The sequence below is a fragment of the Watersipora subatra genome, chromosome 2 (genome assembly GCF_963576615.1).
Source record: "Watersipora subatra chromosome 2, tzWatSuba1.1, whole genome shotgun sequence".
NCBI lineage: Eukaryota > Metazoa > Bryozoa > Gymnolaemata > Cheilostomatida > Watersiporidae > Watersipora > Watersipora subatra.
In genome coordinates this window covers 10,348,482-10,365,848 of record NC_088709.1, presented here as the reverse complement: position 1 = coordinate 10,365,848, position 17,367 = coordinate 10,348,482, and the positions used below count along the sequence as shown (strand labels likewise).

The window sequence follows — 17,367 nt, the reverse complement described above, 5'->3', positions numbered from 1 at the left end:
GACTACATAATGTGATGTCTGGTTGTGATGGGAATGGCTAGTTGCTAGTTGTTTTTATGAAATCTCAATGCAGATTGTTTTACACTAAATTTAGGAAAAAACAGTTTTTGTCATAATTACCAAGCGTATTAATTACTAGCGTAATTCGCAATGGCGCTGCGACACACTCCCCTATGGCGCTGCAATGCCATCACAGAAACAGCCGTGTCGCACACAATTTGTCATGATTTAGTCTTGCTATTTGAAAGCGAAATACTCATGCGATGCACCATCTTTGTGTCATGGAAACAACCTTGCGACCATCGGCATCGTATTTGTGCATGCGCATAGGTAAATATGCAACCATAACATAAGACATTGCACAGCAATTGCTCTACTATAGCGCTCTTTGGAAACATCTTCTCAGGAAACATGAAACATCGTGGTTAAAATGCTCAGATTCAAACGAAAGTGCGATTATGACGTCTATAGTTGCACTTCAATAAAGAGATTGACAAATTGAGACGCGTAACGCTGGAAATTGAACACAATAGCTGATATCTTAAAGGAGAGAAACAGGCAGCCGAGCAACTACTCACGTCATTTCAACACATTTTTTGCTGAGTGTTTCCACGGCGATCAACTTTTGTTGATTTTAATCTTGAAACATCCTGGCAGTCAGATCACCTCGAGCATAAAGAAAATCACAAATAATAGGAAAATACCAATATTTTCTGATAAAATCTACAAAATTTTTTGTTTAAGTTCGTCTATTTATTATCAGCATCCATTTATGAGGTTAATAAGTACCAGTAACAGAATATTTACGACGTGAACGTCGAACAAGTCAACTCATTGAATCACAAAAGGCAAGAAAACCTGCCATCTGCAGTCTGTCAAACTTCTTTCATTCATAAGGTTTGAGACCTTCAGCTGGTTTGTCTCAGTTTAAAACTAGTTGACATACACGCACTAATATTTACATTATTAGTATCCCACTTAACTTTTGCATCGTTGCTGATCTCTCATGTGATTTGTGACGCAACTACATTTTTAATACACGCGTGTGTCAGGCGAGTATAAATATACTCAGTGCTCACGATGGGGAGTTGTCAATGTTGACATTGTCCAGGTACATTGAACTTGGCAATGTTATCTGTAGCGGAATCGTCTGAGAATTTCCGCATGCCTGGAGAGGGCTTACTACAACCCTCGATAAAGCGAAATCGGAGCAAGTCTATAGATGATGGCCAGCCCGCTATGTGAGTATTGACATATCGTCTTCTGCACTTGAACATCTCGTTGACTTGTTTGAGCAACCATCACTCGCTGCCTGTCAACAGCACAAAAGGCTGTAAAAAATTTTCGATCTCATTTATGCTGCCACTGCAAGCCATAGAATGGCTGTTCTTTATCGCCAAATGTATGCATTACATTAAGCTTGCGGTTAACAGTTTCATTGTTGCAGCCATTTAGTTAAAAATTATCTTTGCTAGCATTTTGCTTTGCTGTCATGCGCTGATGTTTTAAATCTTGCCAAACATAGCGGTAAACTTGTCTATCACAATTATGCAAGCTCTCTAATGGTTTCTGCAAGTTTTAAATGCGTTTTACCAGGCTTCTGTGAAAATTTAAAAAGTTTTGATTGACAAATGTAGCCTAAGTTTTTGAAAAACCATTTTCGGCTTTAAATTCAAATTGTTTGTTTGGAGTTGCTTTTTCACATTTCACACAAAATGAAAGCAAAATATTTCCACTAAAGTTCCTCGTTTACGTCTATAATAAAGTAATGACCAGGAGTGGGGGCGCAACTCCTTGTTTAGTCTCATATGCGCATTCCTCTTTACCGATATTCATCTTTGATAACAGCATTATGATTCTATCAAAATGAATTTCATAAGAATTTTGTAGTGTTGTTTTTACTCTGCTAAGTTCATCATAGTAATTGAATGAAATAATTGATCATGTATAATAATTGATCTCACATAAAAATCAATTTAGGACAAATCATTATAGTCTATCATCTATAATTCGCTAATTCTTTGTATATTTGCTTAGATTATTGTGAGACTACGATTAACTATTTTTTATGACGTTAATATGGTTTTTCATTTTCAAAGGTTTTTGTTGATATGTGCGCCATTTTTAATTCTTTTCTTTGTCTGTTAACTTCTTGCAGTTCTCTAGAATATTCTTTTGAAAAGTTTGTTAAGGTGTCCTTTGATTTATAGTTATTTTCATGTCACAACAAGGGATCTTATTACGCGCTGCTTCTACTCACGTCAAATATGGCATGGACAGTCACTTAGTTTAACTCGTGTGTAAACTGAGTTCCAAGCTTTTAAAATGTTATTATAACTCAAGAGATACATCAGTTTAATCTAATAGAATAAAACATGAACTCCAGACCTCTGTCACATCATGGTGTTATATGGTATATCATTCGGTAACTAGAGTAGAGTCACCCTGAGTACGGAATCTTTGATTAGTGTGTTTGTACCGTTCTTTTTCAAGATTAGTTGAAGGGGTGACAACTCCATAATAGTACCCGCTTTATTCTGTACACAAAAGAATCAATTAGTAAACGTGTTCTTAATTACTATAAGAATAATGAATCTCTTCTATCTACAAATCGTTTTGAAAACGAATATCTGTTATTACAAGTTGTCTGCTTACCATCGGTGTGGATGTTTCACTTATTTTTAATCAACATCTTGCCTTCACACATCTGATTTGACTAATTTTTTGACTCGATGAGCTCAGTTTGAACAGATAACTCGAGCAGAGAACAGATAACAGATAAACAGGCTTCCACTGTAGCAGTCATGTGAAACAGGCTTCCATTGTAGCAGCCAAATGAAACAGCCTTCCACTGTAGCAGTCATGTGAAGCAGCCTTTCACTGTAGCAGCCAAATGACACAGGCTTTTACTGTAACAGCCCTTGAAACAGACTTCCACTGTAGCCGCCCTTGAAACAGACTTGCACTGTAGCAGCCATGTGAAACAGGCAATCACCTGATTACTAGATTATACATCGTCTCTACCTTTCAATAAAATCAGTCTGATCGTTGATAGCATATTCACAGGAATGCACCGCTGGCTGTCAGGAGTTCCTCGTACCACCAGGGACAGCCTATGGAAGTCCGACGCTGTCGTGGCAGTGAGGTAAAGTTGGTAGATCTTCCTGCAGAAAAAATGGGAACAATTACTTCCCCAGAAGAAGCAGCATTGCTGAATAGACACGATTTGGAAGATCTGGCAGGTAAGTTTTGATCGGTTGACAGTATGTCTGTTGTTCTGTATCGATAAGACTATGAAATCTGCGATTTACGATGATTCACAGCTGACCAAGCTGATACGGTAAAAGGGTTAATTGTGAACCGATGTAGCTGACTAGCTGAGTTTAACTGTGGTGGCAGCATCATAGGGAGATAACTCTTGAACTTGACTCATTAGTAGGTAGAGCAATGCCCCGATTCTGAATTCACCAGTCGATTCAGATACCGATCCGATATACCGATTCTTATTGAAAAATAATCTAATTCAGATATTTTGTGTTGCATAAATAATTGTTCATTTTATTATAGAAACTATTAATATATTTATCTGTTTGTATTTATTTATTGTTTTGTCAACAAAAACAACAACAACAACGTTAGCAGCACCTGCGAAAGAACTGTGTTTGTTTAATTTGTAGTGCGACCTGTAATAGTTTACTTGCAAGAACTAGCCCAAATGATCCGTAGGATCATAATTATTTGAGCAAACTTCAAAAGTTAATGTGTAGATAAATATAATAAAAGAGAAAGGCAAATAACATTCAAAACAACCAAACCAAACGAGAACAACCCAACAAACAAGCTGTGTATCGTCAGGATCAAGAGAGAGAGATAGATAACTTCATACATCACCTGCTCAAATTACTTTTGTAATGCTAGTAAATAGAAATATTACACTGCATTCTTGTATTTTTTCTTTGTTATCTTGTTCGTGATTGGCTGCAATAAATCCCATCGCTGTAATTGGGAAATACCACTCTTTGTGATCACGTCCTGACTAAAGCAAAAAGGTTCCTCAGCTGTGTTGATGTTGATCAGATCAAAATCGGGGCAACTCTATTAGTAGGCATAGAATGTATCTAATATGTTTTTAACAATATTTAAAATGTTCATTTTAGTTTCATTCTCTCTCATGTATTAGAGATGGTTTTAAACTATTGTGATGGTGTGAAATGCAATAAAATGTTACTCATAAGTTTACAATAGTTGTATCAGAACATTTTATACCAATATGTAGACTGCTGAGAGCTTTTTTAAGGTATCTATGTCAAACCATACACATGCAAGACCAAAATCAAGCAAACAACACTAGTTTTCAGCGGTTGTTTTTGCACAGTTGGATACTTTTAGAATAATGAGCATGCTTTACATAATTAATCAGCAGAAGATCTGTACCAAGTGCCAGCGATATTATGTTATGTTGTATTTTAGTAAAAGTCATTTTATAAGACTATTACAGCTCCTTGTGTATTCTAAAAATGCACCCTGGGAAATCTTTTGCTATTATCACCTGTTTGTTCATTCTGTTTTGTTATGACAATGCAGGAAGGTTTTCGAGATTGAGCAGGAGATACTAAACGGTTGGTATGACAAAGTCAGCTGGTAGGCTTGGGATGCTGCCTGCCTTTATTCGCTAACACCTTCATCTACTTGACTGCTGCAATACTCATTTTATAATCTAAATTAAAATCTTTCTTGATTTTACTGGAGTTGTTTTTAAAAGTTTCCAGGATTTCGCTTGCCAAGCCACCTGGCCAAGTCCCGGTTTGCTTTAAGTTTACTTATAATTTTTGAGTAAGGGTTTTATAAATAATCAGTTTTATGGTTTTATAAATTATGGTAATTTGTAATTAGTTTACTGTTGATCAATAAATTGTCATGGTAAACAGTCAGTTTAATAAGTGTCAGTGCATGGCAAGGCTGTTTCCGTTTAACTCATCATTATAAATAAGCTGAAACGCTTGCTAACAAAGCTATTCCTGCGATAACAGTAGCAAGTGAGAAACTTGCAAAAATGTCAAGATGTTATTAGCACTAAACGAAAACTATAGATATAATATTTAGTCTGTAATTGGTGATTTACTTGCTACAAATTGTTTTTATCGCTGACACTCACCATAGCCGTCTGCTCAGTTGGAGATGTGCTTGTTTACATATAAGGTTGTTCTAGTATTAGATTAGCCTTGTATAAACACCTTATTCCCAGTGACTGGCTAGCTATCATGTTTTTATTAATCTGATCAGCAGCTATGTTCGGAGTTGCCTTCACCTGCTCCATTATATCATTGGGCCAACATGAATTACTGGATAAAATATGCAGCTTTTATACCCAAAGCTTGAGTTTAAAACCCGGTCAAAGGAATCTCGGTGTGTTGGTCAGTGTCAAGAAACATCGTGGTGGGAGGAATTGTTTTTAATGTTATGATCTTATTGACACTAGCCATTGAGTAAAATGTAGTCTTAACAAATAAAAAGTAGGTGTAAAGTTTAGCCTTAAAAGTTGCCTGATATTGATGCAAAATTATGGGTTTTCTTGGCACACCGCCAAGAGTCCGTACAGTGACACAGCAACATGTAAAGTTAATCTTTTCGATATTTTAACAGCATGTTGAAGCCAGCAGATGTTGGAGCAAATATTTCTTTGAGAACACATAGTATTTTGTTTGATTCATTGAACAGCTCAAACACCATGATGAAAAAGCAATTGTTTATAACATTAGAACAAATGCATTACATAAAAACTAAATTATATGAGAACATTAATAAAATGATAATCAGTAACGAGTAGTTTTATTGTTTTCTTACCTTAGAGCAGGGGTCAATGAAATTTTACTCTCAGCAAGTGGTAGGTTAGGTAGTAGAGTGATTGGTAAAAACGCAAGACACAGTTTACTCCAACGTACACTAGATCTAATTTAAATTTACTCAATTTATATATTTTATTTTAATACATTTCATTTTTAATTTTTATCTGCCAATTAACTTTTACTTATTAAAAAACTATGTTTCAAGAAAATCAGACTGGTGTTGTTAAAATTTGCGTCATGAGTTGAAAAATTTATATGCAGAAGGCATCTCATAAGTCAGCTTAGCTGTACATATACTGTGTCTATAATTGTGATTAGCCACACAGTTAATCACATGGAAGGTGTTCAAAACCAGTCACAATCCACACCTTTACACCATCATTTTTTAAACCATGATTCATGTGTTATCGCTGCATATTTCTGCTATTTATAATTCTCCTTTAAATAACTTCCAGTCTTCTGCGAGGCTGCCTTAACTCTTAGCATCTATCAATCGACGGGTGGCTGGTTTAGGTCATTTAGAAATGTCAATCATAGTCACTATTTTTTCTAAATCTGATTAGTTGACTTCTGATCTTGTCTTAATTTTATTGGCCAACTTGAGTTTTTTCTGATTTTTGCATGGACAAGTGTCATTGACAAGACCACAGTCTTTGTTTGATGGGGTAGAGTTTCTTTTTGCCATAGCCTAAAAGGTGAAAAGGAATATTGGCGATATAAAAAATGGTAGCGTTTTCATGAATCAATAGTGATCTTATCAATAGTACATTTCTATTTGCTGATTTCTGGCATTACCTTTGATTTGCCAGAGCATTATAGCAATTCAGCAGATGCCATCAATTTATTCTTAGACTCTGTTTCACAGCTCTCACTTCTTTTTGCTAGTTTTTCTCTCCTTTTTCTCTCCTTTCATTGCATTGTGACCTGACATTTTGGTTAGATAAAAGATAAGCTCACATTTTATAGGGCAGCTCTAGTATGAATCCCTGAAGTTTTTCAATTTAGGACCGTCATTGTTCCTTTGAAACAGTTTCGCATCGCAAGGGTTCCAGACCTGTTGAAACGTGGCTTCTTAAAATAGTCATAGAAAAACTGTTCTAAAACCTTCATTTTAGAAATCGAAAACTATATTATTGTTACGTTTGTAAAATAAATTGTGCATTGTTCACTGATTGCTCAACTTCATTGTCTGTTGTTGAACTGCTGTATTCTGCACTGTCAAAAACAACTGCATTCAGTTAGATTTGTTGTGACTATTATGTAACATTTAATTCATGGATAAAATATAATATTTATAGTTATGTAAAAATATTAACAATAAAAGCTAAATTGAAATAAAGATCTAGCTATAAGTAATAAAACTGATTATAAAAAATATATTACATATACAAAGTAACCACAAGGAGTTTAATTAAATACTCATAAATTTAGTGAAACAAGATTACTACAGCTAAAGTGAAACTTATCTACTTGACCTGCGATTCCATGTATTGAAAAGACATACACGATTGATTACAGCCAGCTTTGGCTATTTAACCACCTTCTTAGAATGCCAATTTTTTGTTGTTCAAAAACAGTTGTTTGAGATCTGAAACAATTATTCCCATTAGGAATTAGAATTCCTAATTAGAATTCCCATTAGAATTGATGTATGTAAATTTTAATCCGTTCCAAGCTGTGATAAAAACTTCGGGAAAGTATTTTTAAACATTTTACACCATAAACTGTATGTACTGTATACTACATACTATAAATAAAAACGGGTAGACATAGATTGGGTTTATTTAAAATAAAAAATTTTCTATTTATGATGTTGAAAACAGAAAACAAAAAGTAAACATTTCGTATGTTTTGCTCTTAAAACGTCGAAAACATTCTAGATTAAAATACAATACCGAAAATTGCAAAAATTGATAATGAAACAGCGAAAAATACAACAGATCAGTTACATCAAAAATCGTATGCGGAAGAAAATATAAACAGCAATGGCACGTTCACTTCACTTCTTTGGAGGAGAATCCTTCTCCAAAACAATTTAGGGTAACTCGACTGGAGGGGTTGTCTTCCTAGCAAATCTCTTCGGTTGAGGAGACGTCGTCCCAGATGGTTCCTTCCTTTCTGAAAAGAATATATGAAGCGTGAATTGCTTCTCCGTTTGTTAAAGAATGTTTCCATGCTGTTTTCAGAGCTGTTCCAGTTCTAATGCGCATGCTCCGGTTTGGTCGAGAACCAAATTTATGTTCGAGCCGCGGTGAACAAATTTCAAAATCTTTCGTCAAAAGCCGAATTGGTCGAGAACCGAAGCGTTCGAGAACCAAGGTTCCACTGTAGTTTTTTAAAAGGATAAAATAGTTTTCGGCTATTTTAAACAGTGTCTTTTGACAAAATCAGTCTCTCTATGGTGAGACTTTTTTATTATTGTAGAGCCTGTTTATGAAATGCAGCTCTCGGGAATCTTTTCGAAGTGGATAATTTTTTAGTTGGCATGGCTTTGCTTTTTAAGGATTCAACTTTCCAGCAAGCTTGAAGGACCTTGACCTAGCTTGAAACCTCAGAATGTCTACCAAACAAAATACGGTGTTGCATTTTGAATCCATCGCTTCAAACCTTCAGTCTTTTCTTCAGTCCATGAGTTCATTTTTACTTCCTAATAACATTTAAACATGCATTTTCGAGAGTACTGCTTGCAAAGACTGACACAGATGCACTCTTGTTGTAGCACATAGATTTGAGAAGCTCCCGGGCTTACGGAAACATAAGATCGACAAGAGGAGTATGTCAACATTTCCAGTGGTGCCCACTGACACTCAGCTCTCCAAAACGCCCTGTGATCTTACACCACATGAGGTAAATTGAGGTAGAGTTGCATGTTCACGTATGTATGTACGTGAAGTTATGTGCGTATAGTTTGTGCAGGCTCTGTGAATAAAATGTGTTAAAAGTTGCAGATTCAAGTATGTATAAAATAAGCATTGTGCGTGTAAAAAGTACCATAAATTTCAGCATATAAGCCAATTCTCGACCACAAAAAACTCACCAAACTTTGGCTTGGCTCATACTTTGGCTTATACTCGTTTAACTCTGAAAGCAAACGAAATGACATGCTAACTTATTTTCAACAGTCTACAACTCGAACCATGCTAAGCATGCGGCTGGTAGCCTTTTACTTATAGTTTGTTTTATACAGTAGCGATGGCTTGCACTCTAAGAAACACTGCATGTGAAAACTCATTGAGAAAAAATTGCGGCGGAACCAGTTCATTTAGCCTTTTTTTCTCGAAATTTTGTTCTCACAGTAAGAGCGTGCCCACCTACGCAAAGCAGCTATTGTTTGACATCAGTACACTATGATGGTAATAACAGTCCGTGGCTGGTTGGTCTGAAAAGATCTCTTTAGGGCGTTTATAAATGAGGATGAACTTCAAGGATTTTGCAACATTTCTTACCGTTATTTTTAAAAGTAAAATATAGCAATAATGGTTACCACTATTATTAACTCTTTTGCTACAAGTAAAGTTTTTTCATCGAGGCAATTAAATATTCAACAAAACCAAATATTTGACATTGGCGCATGCGAGTTTTCATCGCATTTGACCAAATGAATTGGCATAAAATTTTACATCTTGTAATGCCATAAAAAGGCCACTAATGTGTTGCAGAATGAGTTTGGACACTTTTTGGTCCTCTTCATATTACCGTAGTTGAGAAGTTAGCATTTTCCGGAGTCAGACGAGTAACCACTATTACTATAGCTTACGGCATTATTACTTTTATAAAATAAATACTGTCACTATTACCCAATGGATAATCATCAGAAGTTCATTGATCTGCAATTTGTGAAATCTGCGTAGCTGTAATACGTCGGATCATCACGAGGAAGAAATAGCTATGAAAAAGTGTTTTTGCAAAACAAAGGTAAAGTCAACGTGAGATGCAAGCATGTTCTCCAATGGCTCAACACAAACAGATGATTGCTTCCTTTCGATTAAGCGGAGACACGATAGGCTAATTATACAACTACTCACCAATCAGAAACGTTTTGTACCAAGTCTGCAAAAGCCAAAAATATTTACCAACTTCTTCCGCAACCTTTTGCTTTGATAGGTACATGCGACGTGTTACGATTTATAGGTCAGCTTGTATGCGAATTTTTATAAGTTTCCTGACTTCTGGGCTGGTTGTGTTACTTTTGTAGGATCCGCTTATATGCAGAAACGTACGGTAAACTAGAAAGAGTCTAAGGTTTTATGACCAGAAGTTTGTTTAGTTCTTGAACATATACTGACCACAAGCACCATTTGCAAGAGTTTGTGTGAAATGCTACAGCCCTACACAACCCTGAGGGGAACTTTTCTCATGTGGCGACAGTACTGCTGTTCAAGCTGCAGTACATCCAGGGTGAGAGTAACTTACTGTGGTCTCACCCTGGATGTACTTCAGTAGTGTAGTATCACTCTGGTCTCACTCCAGGTCTCACCCTGGATGTACTTCAGTAGTGTAGTCTCACCCTGGTCTCACTCCAGGTCTCATCCTGGATGTACTTCAGTAGTGTAGTCTCACCCTGGTCTCACTCCAGGTCTCACCCTGGATGTACTGCAGTAGTGTAGTCTCACCCTGGTCTCACTCCAGGTCTCACCCTGGATGTACTGCAGTAGTGTAGTCTTACCCTGGATGTACTGCAGTAGTGTAGTCTCATCCTGAATGTACTGCAGGAGTGTAGTCTGTATGGTGGTCTGTGGTCTGGAACGCCAGACCCAGACCTGCATGTAATATGTAGGGACTCAATTCTCAAAAAGGGCCACCGATGGTGACAAGAATGGCATCCAACCTTATATTGCTCTCTACAACTAGATATGTCTCCAGTCATCGAGGTTTCTTTGCCCTTGGGCTCAGGCATACCCGGCCAAGATCATAGAGCCATTGCTGGTACAATAATACTCTTAAAAACACACACAGTGTCTGCTTGTAGTAAGCTAAGAAGACATCATACTCAATTTTCAAGAGATTGCTCTCACATATATACAAAGGCACAGGGTAGTTTTGAATTTTCTTAAATGTTTTTGAACATAATGGAGCATAGAGAGGCAACACACACGCCTTATAGTAGTTGTTGTTTCTTGCGTGTGCAATTAGGAGTTGTCTCTTTTTTCATTTCAACTTTAAAATAGAGCAGGCAACTCTTTGTTTGCTTCTCATCTAACTTATGCGAAATCTGTTAAACTTGAAATTCAAAAAGTTGTTCTGAGAGCAGGCCATGAATTTTGTTTAGCGAATTTCTATACTCTAGTAAGAACCAACATTCCAGGCAAGAGATTTTATCTATTTTACCTTAAGAGGTTACTGGAAGTAAATATCACAAACATTTTCAGTCACAGCAAGAAGCTTTGTGTGTATATGTAAATATGCTAGCTGTGCAAAGAGGATGGTAATAGAGTATACATGTACCATCAGAATAAGGTAAAGGTTATGCTAAAGGTTATGCCATCAGAAGTATACCATCAGAATAAAACACATGTAGAAGATGATGAAGGTTATGCCATCAGAAGTATACCATCAGAATAAAACACATGTTGAAGATGATGAAGGTTATGCCATCAGAAGTATACCATCAGAATAAAACACATGTTGAAGATGATGAAGGTTATGCCATCAGAAGTATACCATCAGAATAAAACACATGTAGAAGATGATGAAGGTTATGCCATCAGAAGTATACCATCAGAATAAAACACATGTTGAAGATGATGAAGGTTATGCCATCAGAAGTATACCATCAGAATAAAACACATGTAGAAGATGATGAAGGTTATGCCATCAGAAGTATACCATCAGAATAAAACACATGTTTATGAAGGTTTAATGTAGAATGCTTGCCATTAAGCAACCAGAATTTCAGTCATTGTAACATGTTTTTGGGTTTAGTAATTATGTTGTGTTTGCTATGATCCTGACTCTCCACTCGTTGGTGTCATCCAAATAGCATTATTCTGGTAGCAAGTATACAAAATGCTCAATTTAATTTCGTTAAAATGCCAACAGAGATGGTTGACTACGATCATCACATTCTTAAATTCAATTCACTCTCTATTCGTAGATGAGGCTTGTAATCCCCGAATTGATTGGCCATTTGTAGTTTGTCTTTTACAGCCTGTAGTTTGTTTGTAAAAGAGGTAAGGTAACTCCAAGTTTTGACACCGTTAAAACTGTCTTTGATCAGTTAGCTTTGTTTCATCACCCACTGCCTCTTACATTCTGCATCAATCACTCCTACTGGATATCAGTAATTCCTCTCTGCTTTATGCGCTCCATCATCTTTGTAGTGTTACCATAAAATAGTTGGTAATATTTACTAGCACTCTGGTAGTCTAATGCGCCGTGAGAAATCGTCATGTGTGCCAATAAAGCACAGAGTATAAATATCTGCACAATTATTCAGATTATACCTAGAGACGGTCGATTGGTGCGGGTGTTAGATTCAGGCTACTAAGCTGAATGGCACGAGTTTGGGTCTCGTACAGAGCAATCTCTTATTCTAACCTCCAGCTCTGGCTTTGGAGAGGCAAATACCGCTCTTATTATAGAAAAGAGCTAATATTTCATCTATAAGTGATGCACTTATTTGATCAAATATTTTGGCCAGACTGCTTAACAATCCATCGTTTTTTTTACGTCATCAAGCCGTTTGCACATGCGCTCATTCACGAAAAAGCCGCCATATTTGTAGAAAACGATCGTTATTCTTTTATTTAATAGTACTTTTATGTGTTGTTTTGATACTATAATAAAAAAATTGCAAACAAAAGCATCATTTTCACAAATTCATTGCAAAATTTTCGTGTTTTTAACGATAAAATTGTCTATAAAGATGGCCGACAACAATAAAATGACATCACGAAAAAACGAAGAATACCAGCATGAGATGAAAACACCAAGTTATGTCTTGTGTTTTGTTGTTCTACAAACTCGGAATGTTGGTTCTGTATATCAAGTTGCTCAACAAGCCTGTTATTGTTGTGTCATGTCAACAGTTGTTTGTGGAGCTGGATGAACTGGTCACCAGACAACATGACGAGTTGACTGATCTGATGGAGTGGAAGGAGAAAGCTCGCTGGATCAAATTTGAAGAAGATGTCCTGGAAACTTCTGATAGATGGGGACGTCCGCACGTCGCTTCTCTCTCTTTTCACAGTCTCATAGAGCTGAGGCGTTTACTCGCTAATGGTTAGCAACTTCATTGTCTTTAATTTCTTTTCATGTTTGTTTGTGTTTGGTAATTTATGTCATGATAATCTGTTACTGGCTCTCATATATACTTTTTACGGCTTTTCACCACTTTTGAAATCACCATTTTCAATAATATCATATAGTGAGTGGGTATTGAAATTTATGATCAAAGTTATTTGTAATGATTCTCCACATTTTTATTATACCAGGAAAGAATGATAATGGCTGACTTATCATTTTTAGTAATTTGAAAAGTGAATTTTTCCCCACCCGAATTTGATAATGAGGCGCGAGCAACCCAGAAGGGTTTTGAGCCAACATCAACTTGCGGAGTTTAGTGGTTATGCCTTAGGGAGCATATGCCAAGCTATGTCAAGCATATGCCTTAACTCTTTCACTACCGCATTAAAATCTTACCGAATGAATATTCTGCCTGAATTAAGTATATTCTATATAATAAATAAATTCTGCCTTGAATTAATAAAACGAACTTTTTGAAAAACCGATATACCGCTAGTATTTAAGCAATATCTCGAGAATAAAAGTAGATATCGTTTTACTGTAAAATGCATCTTATTTAAAGCAAAATCTTCTACAAGATAAGTATAAAGTAAAATCTACTCTCGTACAATCTCTAACGTTTTATTTGCGTTGAACGAACGTAAGTAATAAAACTCCTTGCTATACTAATCTGTAGAGTAGTGCCAACTTCAGTATCAAGTAACTAGATAAATATAACAAATAATGAGAGAGCCATTCTACCGTTAGGTTTTGCTTGATCTACTGTAGCTAGCTTCTTAGCTGTATGTTGTTGTTGTTGTTGTTAGGACTGGTAGATGTTTGAATTTGCTCAGCAAAAGTCAGCATCCATTGCGTCTCAGAGCAGCACAGTTTAAAATGAGATTTTCTTGTCAGAATTTGTTTTGGTTGGCAATCAAAATAAAGGACTTATTACAGCTGTGATTTTATTGTCACAAACAAGCATAATAAAAACCAAATTTAATTTCTGTTTAGTTACTTCCTTTGTTTAAATGGCTCTGGTCTCAAGATGGCTGCTAGTGAGCTAGAGCCATACCAGTGTATCTATCCACGGAGCAGATCGATATTGCAACAGCACTTTTCACATCGGGTCAGCTTACTCCTACCTGAAGATCTTACGTTACATTTATTACAGTAGGTAATATTTTGTATTTTCAAAACCACCAGAAATCATGCTAGCCAACCATTGGAGTGAGTAGTCAGCCTGCGTCAGCGTTGTAGCAAACCAAACCAACAGTGTTAGCAATATTAACATACCCGATGAATGCCCTGCGTGGCACCGGTAATAGTATAAGTACCTATTGAGTTTGAGTAACTTACCTGAAAAGCTAGATCTTTACTAAAATCTTTACTAAGACAATACACACATTTTGGACCAGCTTAACAATTGTTACTCACAACAATCAACAGTGCTAGTTATTAACCCCAAGCAAGCGCTTTAAGCATGAGTATCTTAACCAATATAATGATTATTTGGGCAATGAATCCATTGTATATGGTGTAGCTTAATGGCTATGTTCGCAGTCTTTAGATCTGGAGGTCCTGAGATCAAATCCAGTGACATTTGATTTTTCATGACTAGATTTTAATTGCTGTAACTGGACACAGGGTTTAACAAAAAAACAAACACCGAGATTCATATAGATGGATTGTTACGTGTGTAAAAACAGTGTTAGTCACTGCTTGTATGTTTTCAGGGGCAGTCCTCGTGAACGTAGACGTAAGTGACTACATCAACATGATGCAGGCGGTTGTGGATCAGCTGGTGTGTCGCGGACATTTACCTGAAGATCAAAAGGGCTATGTCATGGAAGCACTCGTGCTTAGACATAGTCACCTGTCAGGCAAAGCTAAGGTGCCGAGGTCTAAAAGTTATGGTAACTTGACGGGATTGGAGTCTATGTCGAGGTAGCTGTTTAGTTATCAGGATCTTAGCCATTACTAATTACTCATTGAAACAATTCAGTTTTTGCTGCAGATCCTTTGCGATAGCCTCTTCATTTCTTACCCGTGAATAGACATAAACAGACAGTTTGATTTTGTCTTTTGACAGGCACTCAAAGTACTCACACTTTTTTTCTGCGGGTCGGAGTGTCAGCACTGTCAGCACTCCTGCAAAGAAGTCAAAAAAAGATGGTGATGCAACAGATCACGTCTTCCTCAATATACCAACGGTCTGTATCATAGTCGAGTTTTTCTGAACTCTGTTGATGTCAAATTTATTTTTTCGCAGGATATAGTTGAATATTCGGTAAAACCTAATATTTGACAAGGGCGCATATAAATTGGTGTAACTTTTGAACCACGGGGTCTACGAAAAGTATATTGGTACAGAATTAATCAGTATAAAATTTTACAACGGCTGACGAGCTGATTGCAGAATGAGCTCGGGCACTTTTTCGGCCATTGTCGCTACCGACCATGAGCAAATTCCAAGTCGGACGAGTTATTAATATTATTATAGCTTATGACATTATTATTGCTAATAATAATTAAAAATAAAAATAATCATTCTCACAAGTACTATTGCTCAATAGATGGTCATCAGAAGTCCATCGGCGTACAATTTGTGAAACCTTCGTCCGTAGCTGTAATTTGTCTAACACAGCTGTTCATTGCGAAAAATAAATTTCGATAAAAAATTAAGTTTTTGCACAGCAAAACTAAGTTCAGTGTGGGTTGTAAACATATTTGCTATTGGCTCAATGCGAAAGATAATTGTTTCTTTTCATTCAAGTACAAATACTATAGTCTAAATAATTAACTACTCACTAATCAAAAACTTGTTATAACGTAGCTTACTATAGTCGCTCCACGCGACCTTTGGCCATACGTAAACATTGCGCCGAGCCACACTACACAGCTTGTGGTAGGTAATGAGGTAATACCGCTTCAAATCTTAAAGGGTTGGTCATTTTTACTGCCCCTATGCGTATCATACTATGATGTCTAATAATTGTTGGTTCTTCATGATATTTTCACAACTTGAAAAGCTTCTGCTATTGCTTTTTCAGAAAGCAATAGAAAGTAACGTGAATGTCACCTTGCCGACTATTCGTTTTGCTCCAAATGCGCAATTATGCCAGTACAAGCAGCGATAAGAAACAAGTACATGAAAATCTAAGCAGATTGTTACGCTATCTTAATTAGATTTTTTTTTATTTCTTTAAAAATATTTCCAACAATCAGAATCTTAGTAGATGCCTTATTATTGTCATTACTATTACCCTGGCAGTTTAGTGCGCCATGAGAGATCATCAGGTGTGTAGATGAAGTGCAGAGAATAAGTAGCTGCATAGTTATTCTAAAACAATGGAAGGCAATTAATTACTGCAGATGGTAGCATGTTGGGGTTAGGGTCATGAGTTCGAATCCAGTACGATGAAACATTTTTTTCAACCTCCACTTATGACTTTGGACGAACGCATGGACACAGCTCTTATTATAGTAAATATTGTTTTTTTATTATTATAAACTACCCAATTAATGCACTCTGACTATAATTGTTCCTACGTGAACATTAAAAGAATGGGTTGGGTATATTCGTGATGAAGGTGTTAACTTAAACCCGACACCTACTTGAGTACTTGAAACTACTTGACTGCATCTACTTGAGCTCTTACTCATGACTTACAGTCTAAATGCTACTTGGCTTGTCAACTGCTCTTGTTATAATAGGAAAGTATGTTTCTATGATATACTCGTAGGAAGATGGAGTGAACCCACTGATTAAGCGAAATTCCCGTTCGTATGCAAATAACCTCGACAAGGAAAAATACAACATGGAACTTCTTAAAAAGATTCCTCAGGATTCGGAAGTAGCCTCAGTTCTCGTCGGTAAGTGTTTGCTTGCATTCTAGGTCTATCTTTGATATATAGAGGTTTCATCTATTAATGGCTGGTCACACTATATCACCGTATGTCGGTGTTCATCACACAACACAATACTTTGGAGACCATCTGTGATAACAAAGTTCACACAATCACAAACTCATTCGCCATTACATAAGGTAATATTTCGTTGTATAGCATTCTCATTATGCAATGCGATACTAGTCCCGCAGCAACTGTCATGAGAGAAAATATAAATGGAGCAATCCATGACGACCATTCATCATCATCGCCAAAGCGGTGCTTGGCGAACTATCTGTAACTATCTGCAAGTTTTCCCGACTTATACGCGTTGTCTCAACGATGCCGTCAGCTACGGTGAACATAGTTGATGAATAATAGCACAGAGAGGACAACCCTGACATGT

The 17,367-nt window shown here is 36.5% G+C and overlaps 1 protein-coding gene across 4 annotated transcripts in view; it reads left to right on the top strand.

Moving 5' to 3' along the window:
• Positions 1-17,367, top strand: part of LOC137388803 (anion exchange protein 2-like) — a 71,408-nt gene that overhangs the window by 29,396 nt on the left and 24,645 nt on the right. For all 4 annotated transcript variants that reach the window (XM_068075251.1, XM_068075250.1, XM_068075253.1 and 1 more), the window contains 7 exons: positions 1,142-1,241; positions 3,067-3,242; positions 8,566-8,693; positions 12,875-13,067; positions 14,807-15,017; positions 15,163-15,283; positions 16,817-16,946. In XM_068075251.1, the coding sequence (XP_067931352.1) occupies positions 1,142-1,241; positions 3,067-3,242; positions 8,566-8,693; positions 12,875-13,067; positions 14,807-15,017; positions 15,163-15,283; positions 16,817-16,946 (1,059 nt within the window). The remainder of the gene's footprint in view (positions 1-1,141; positions 1,242-3,066; positions 3,243-8,565; positions 8,694-12,874; positions 13,068-14,806; positions 15,018-15,162; positions 15,284-16,816; positions 16,947-17,367) is intronic.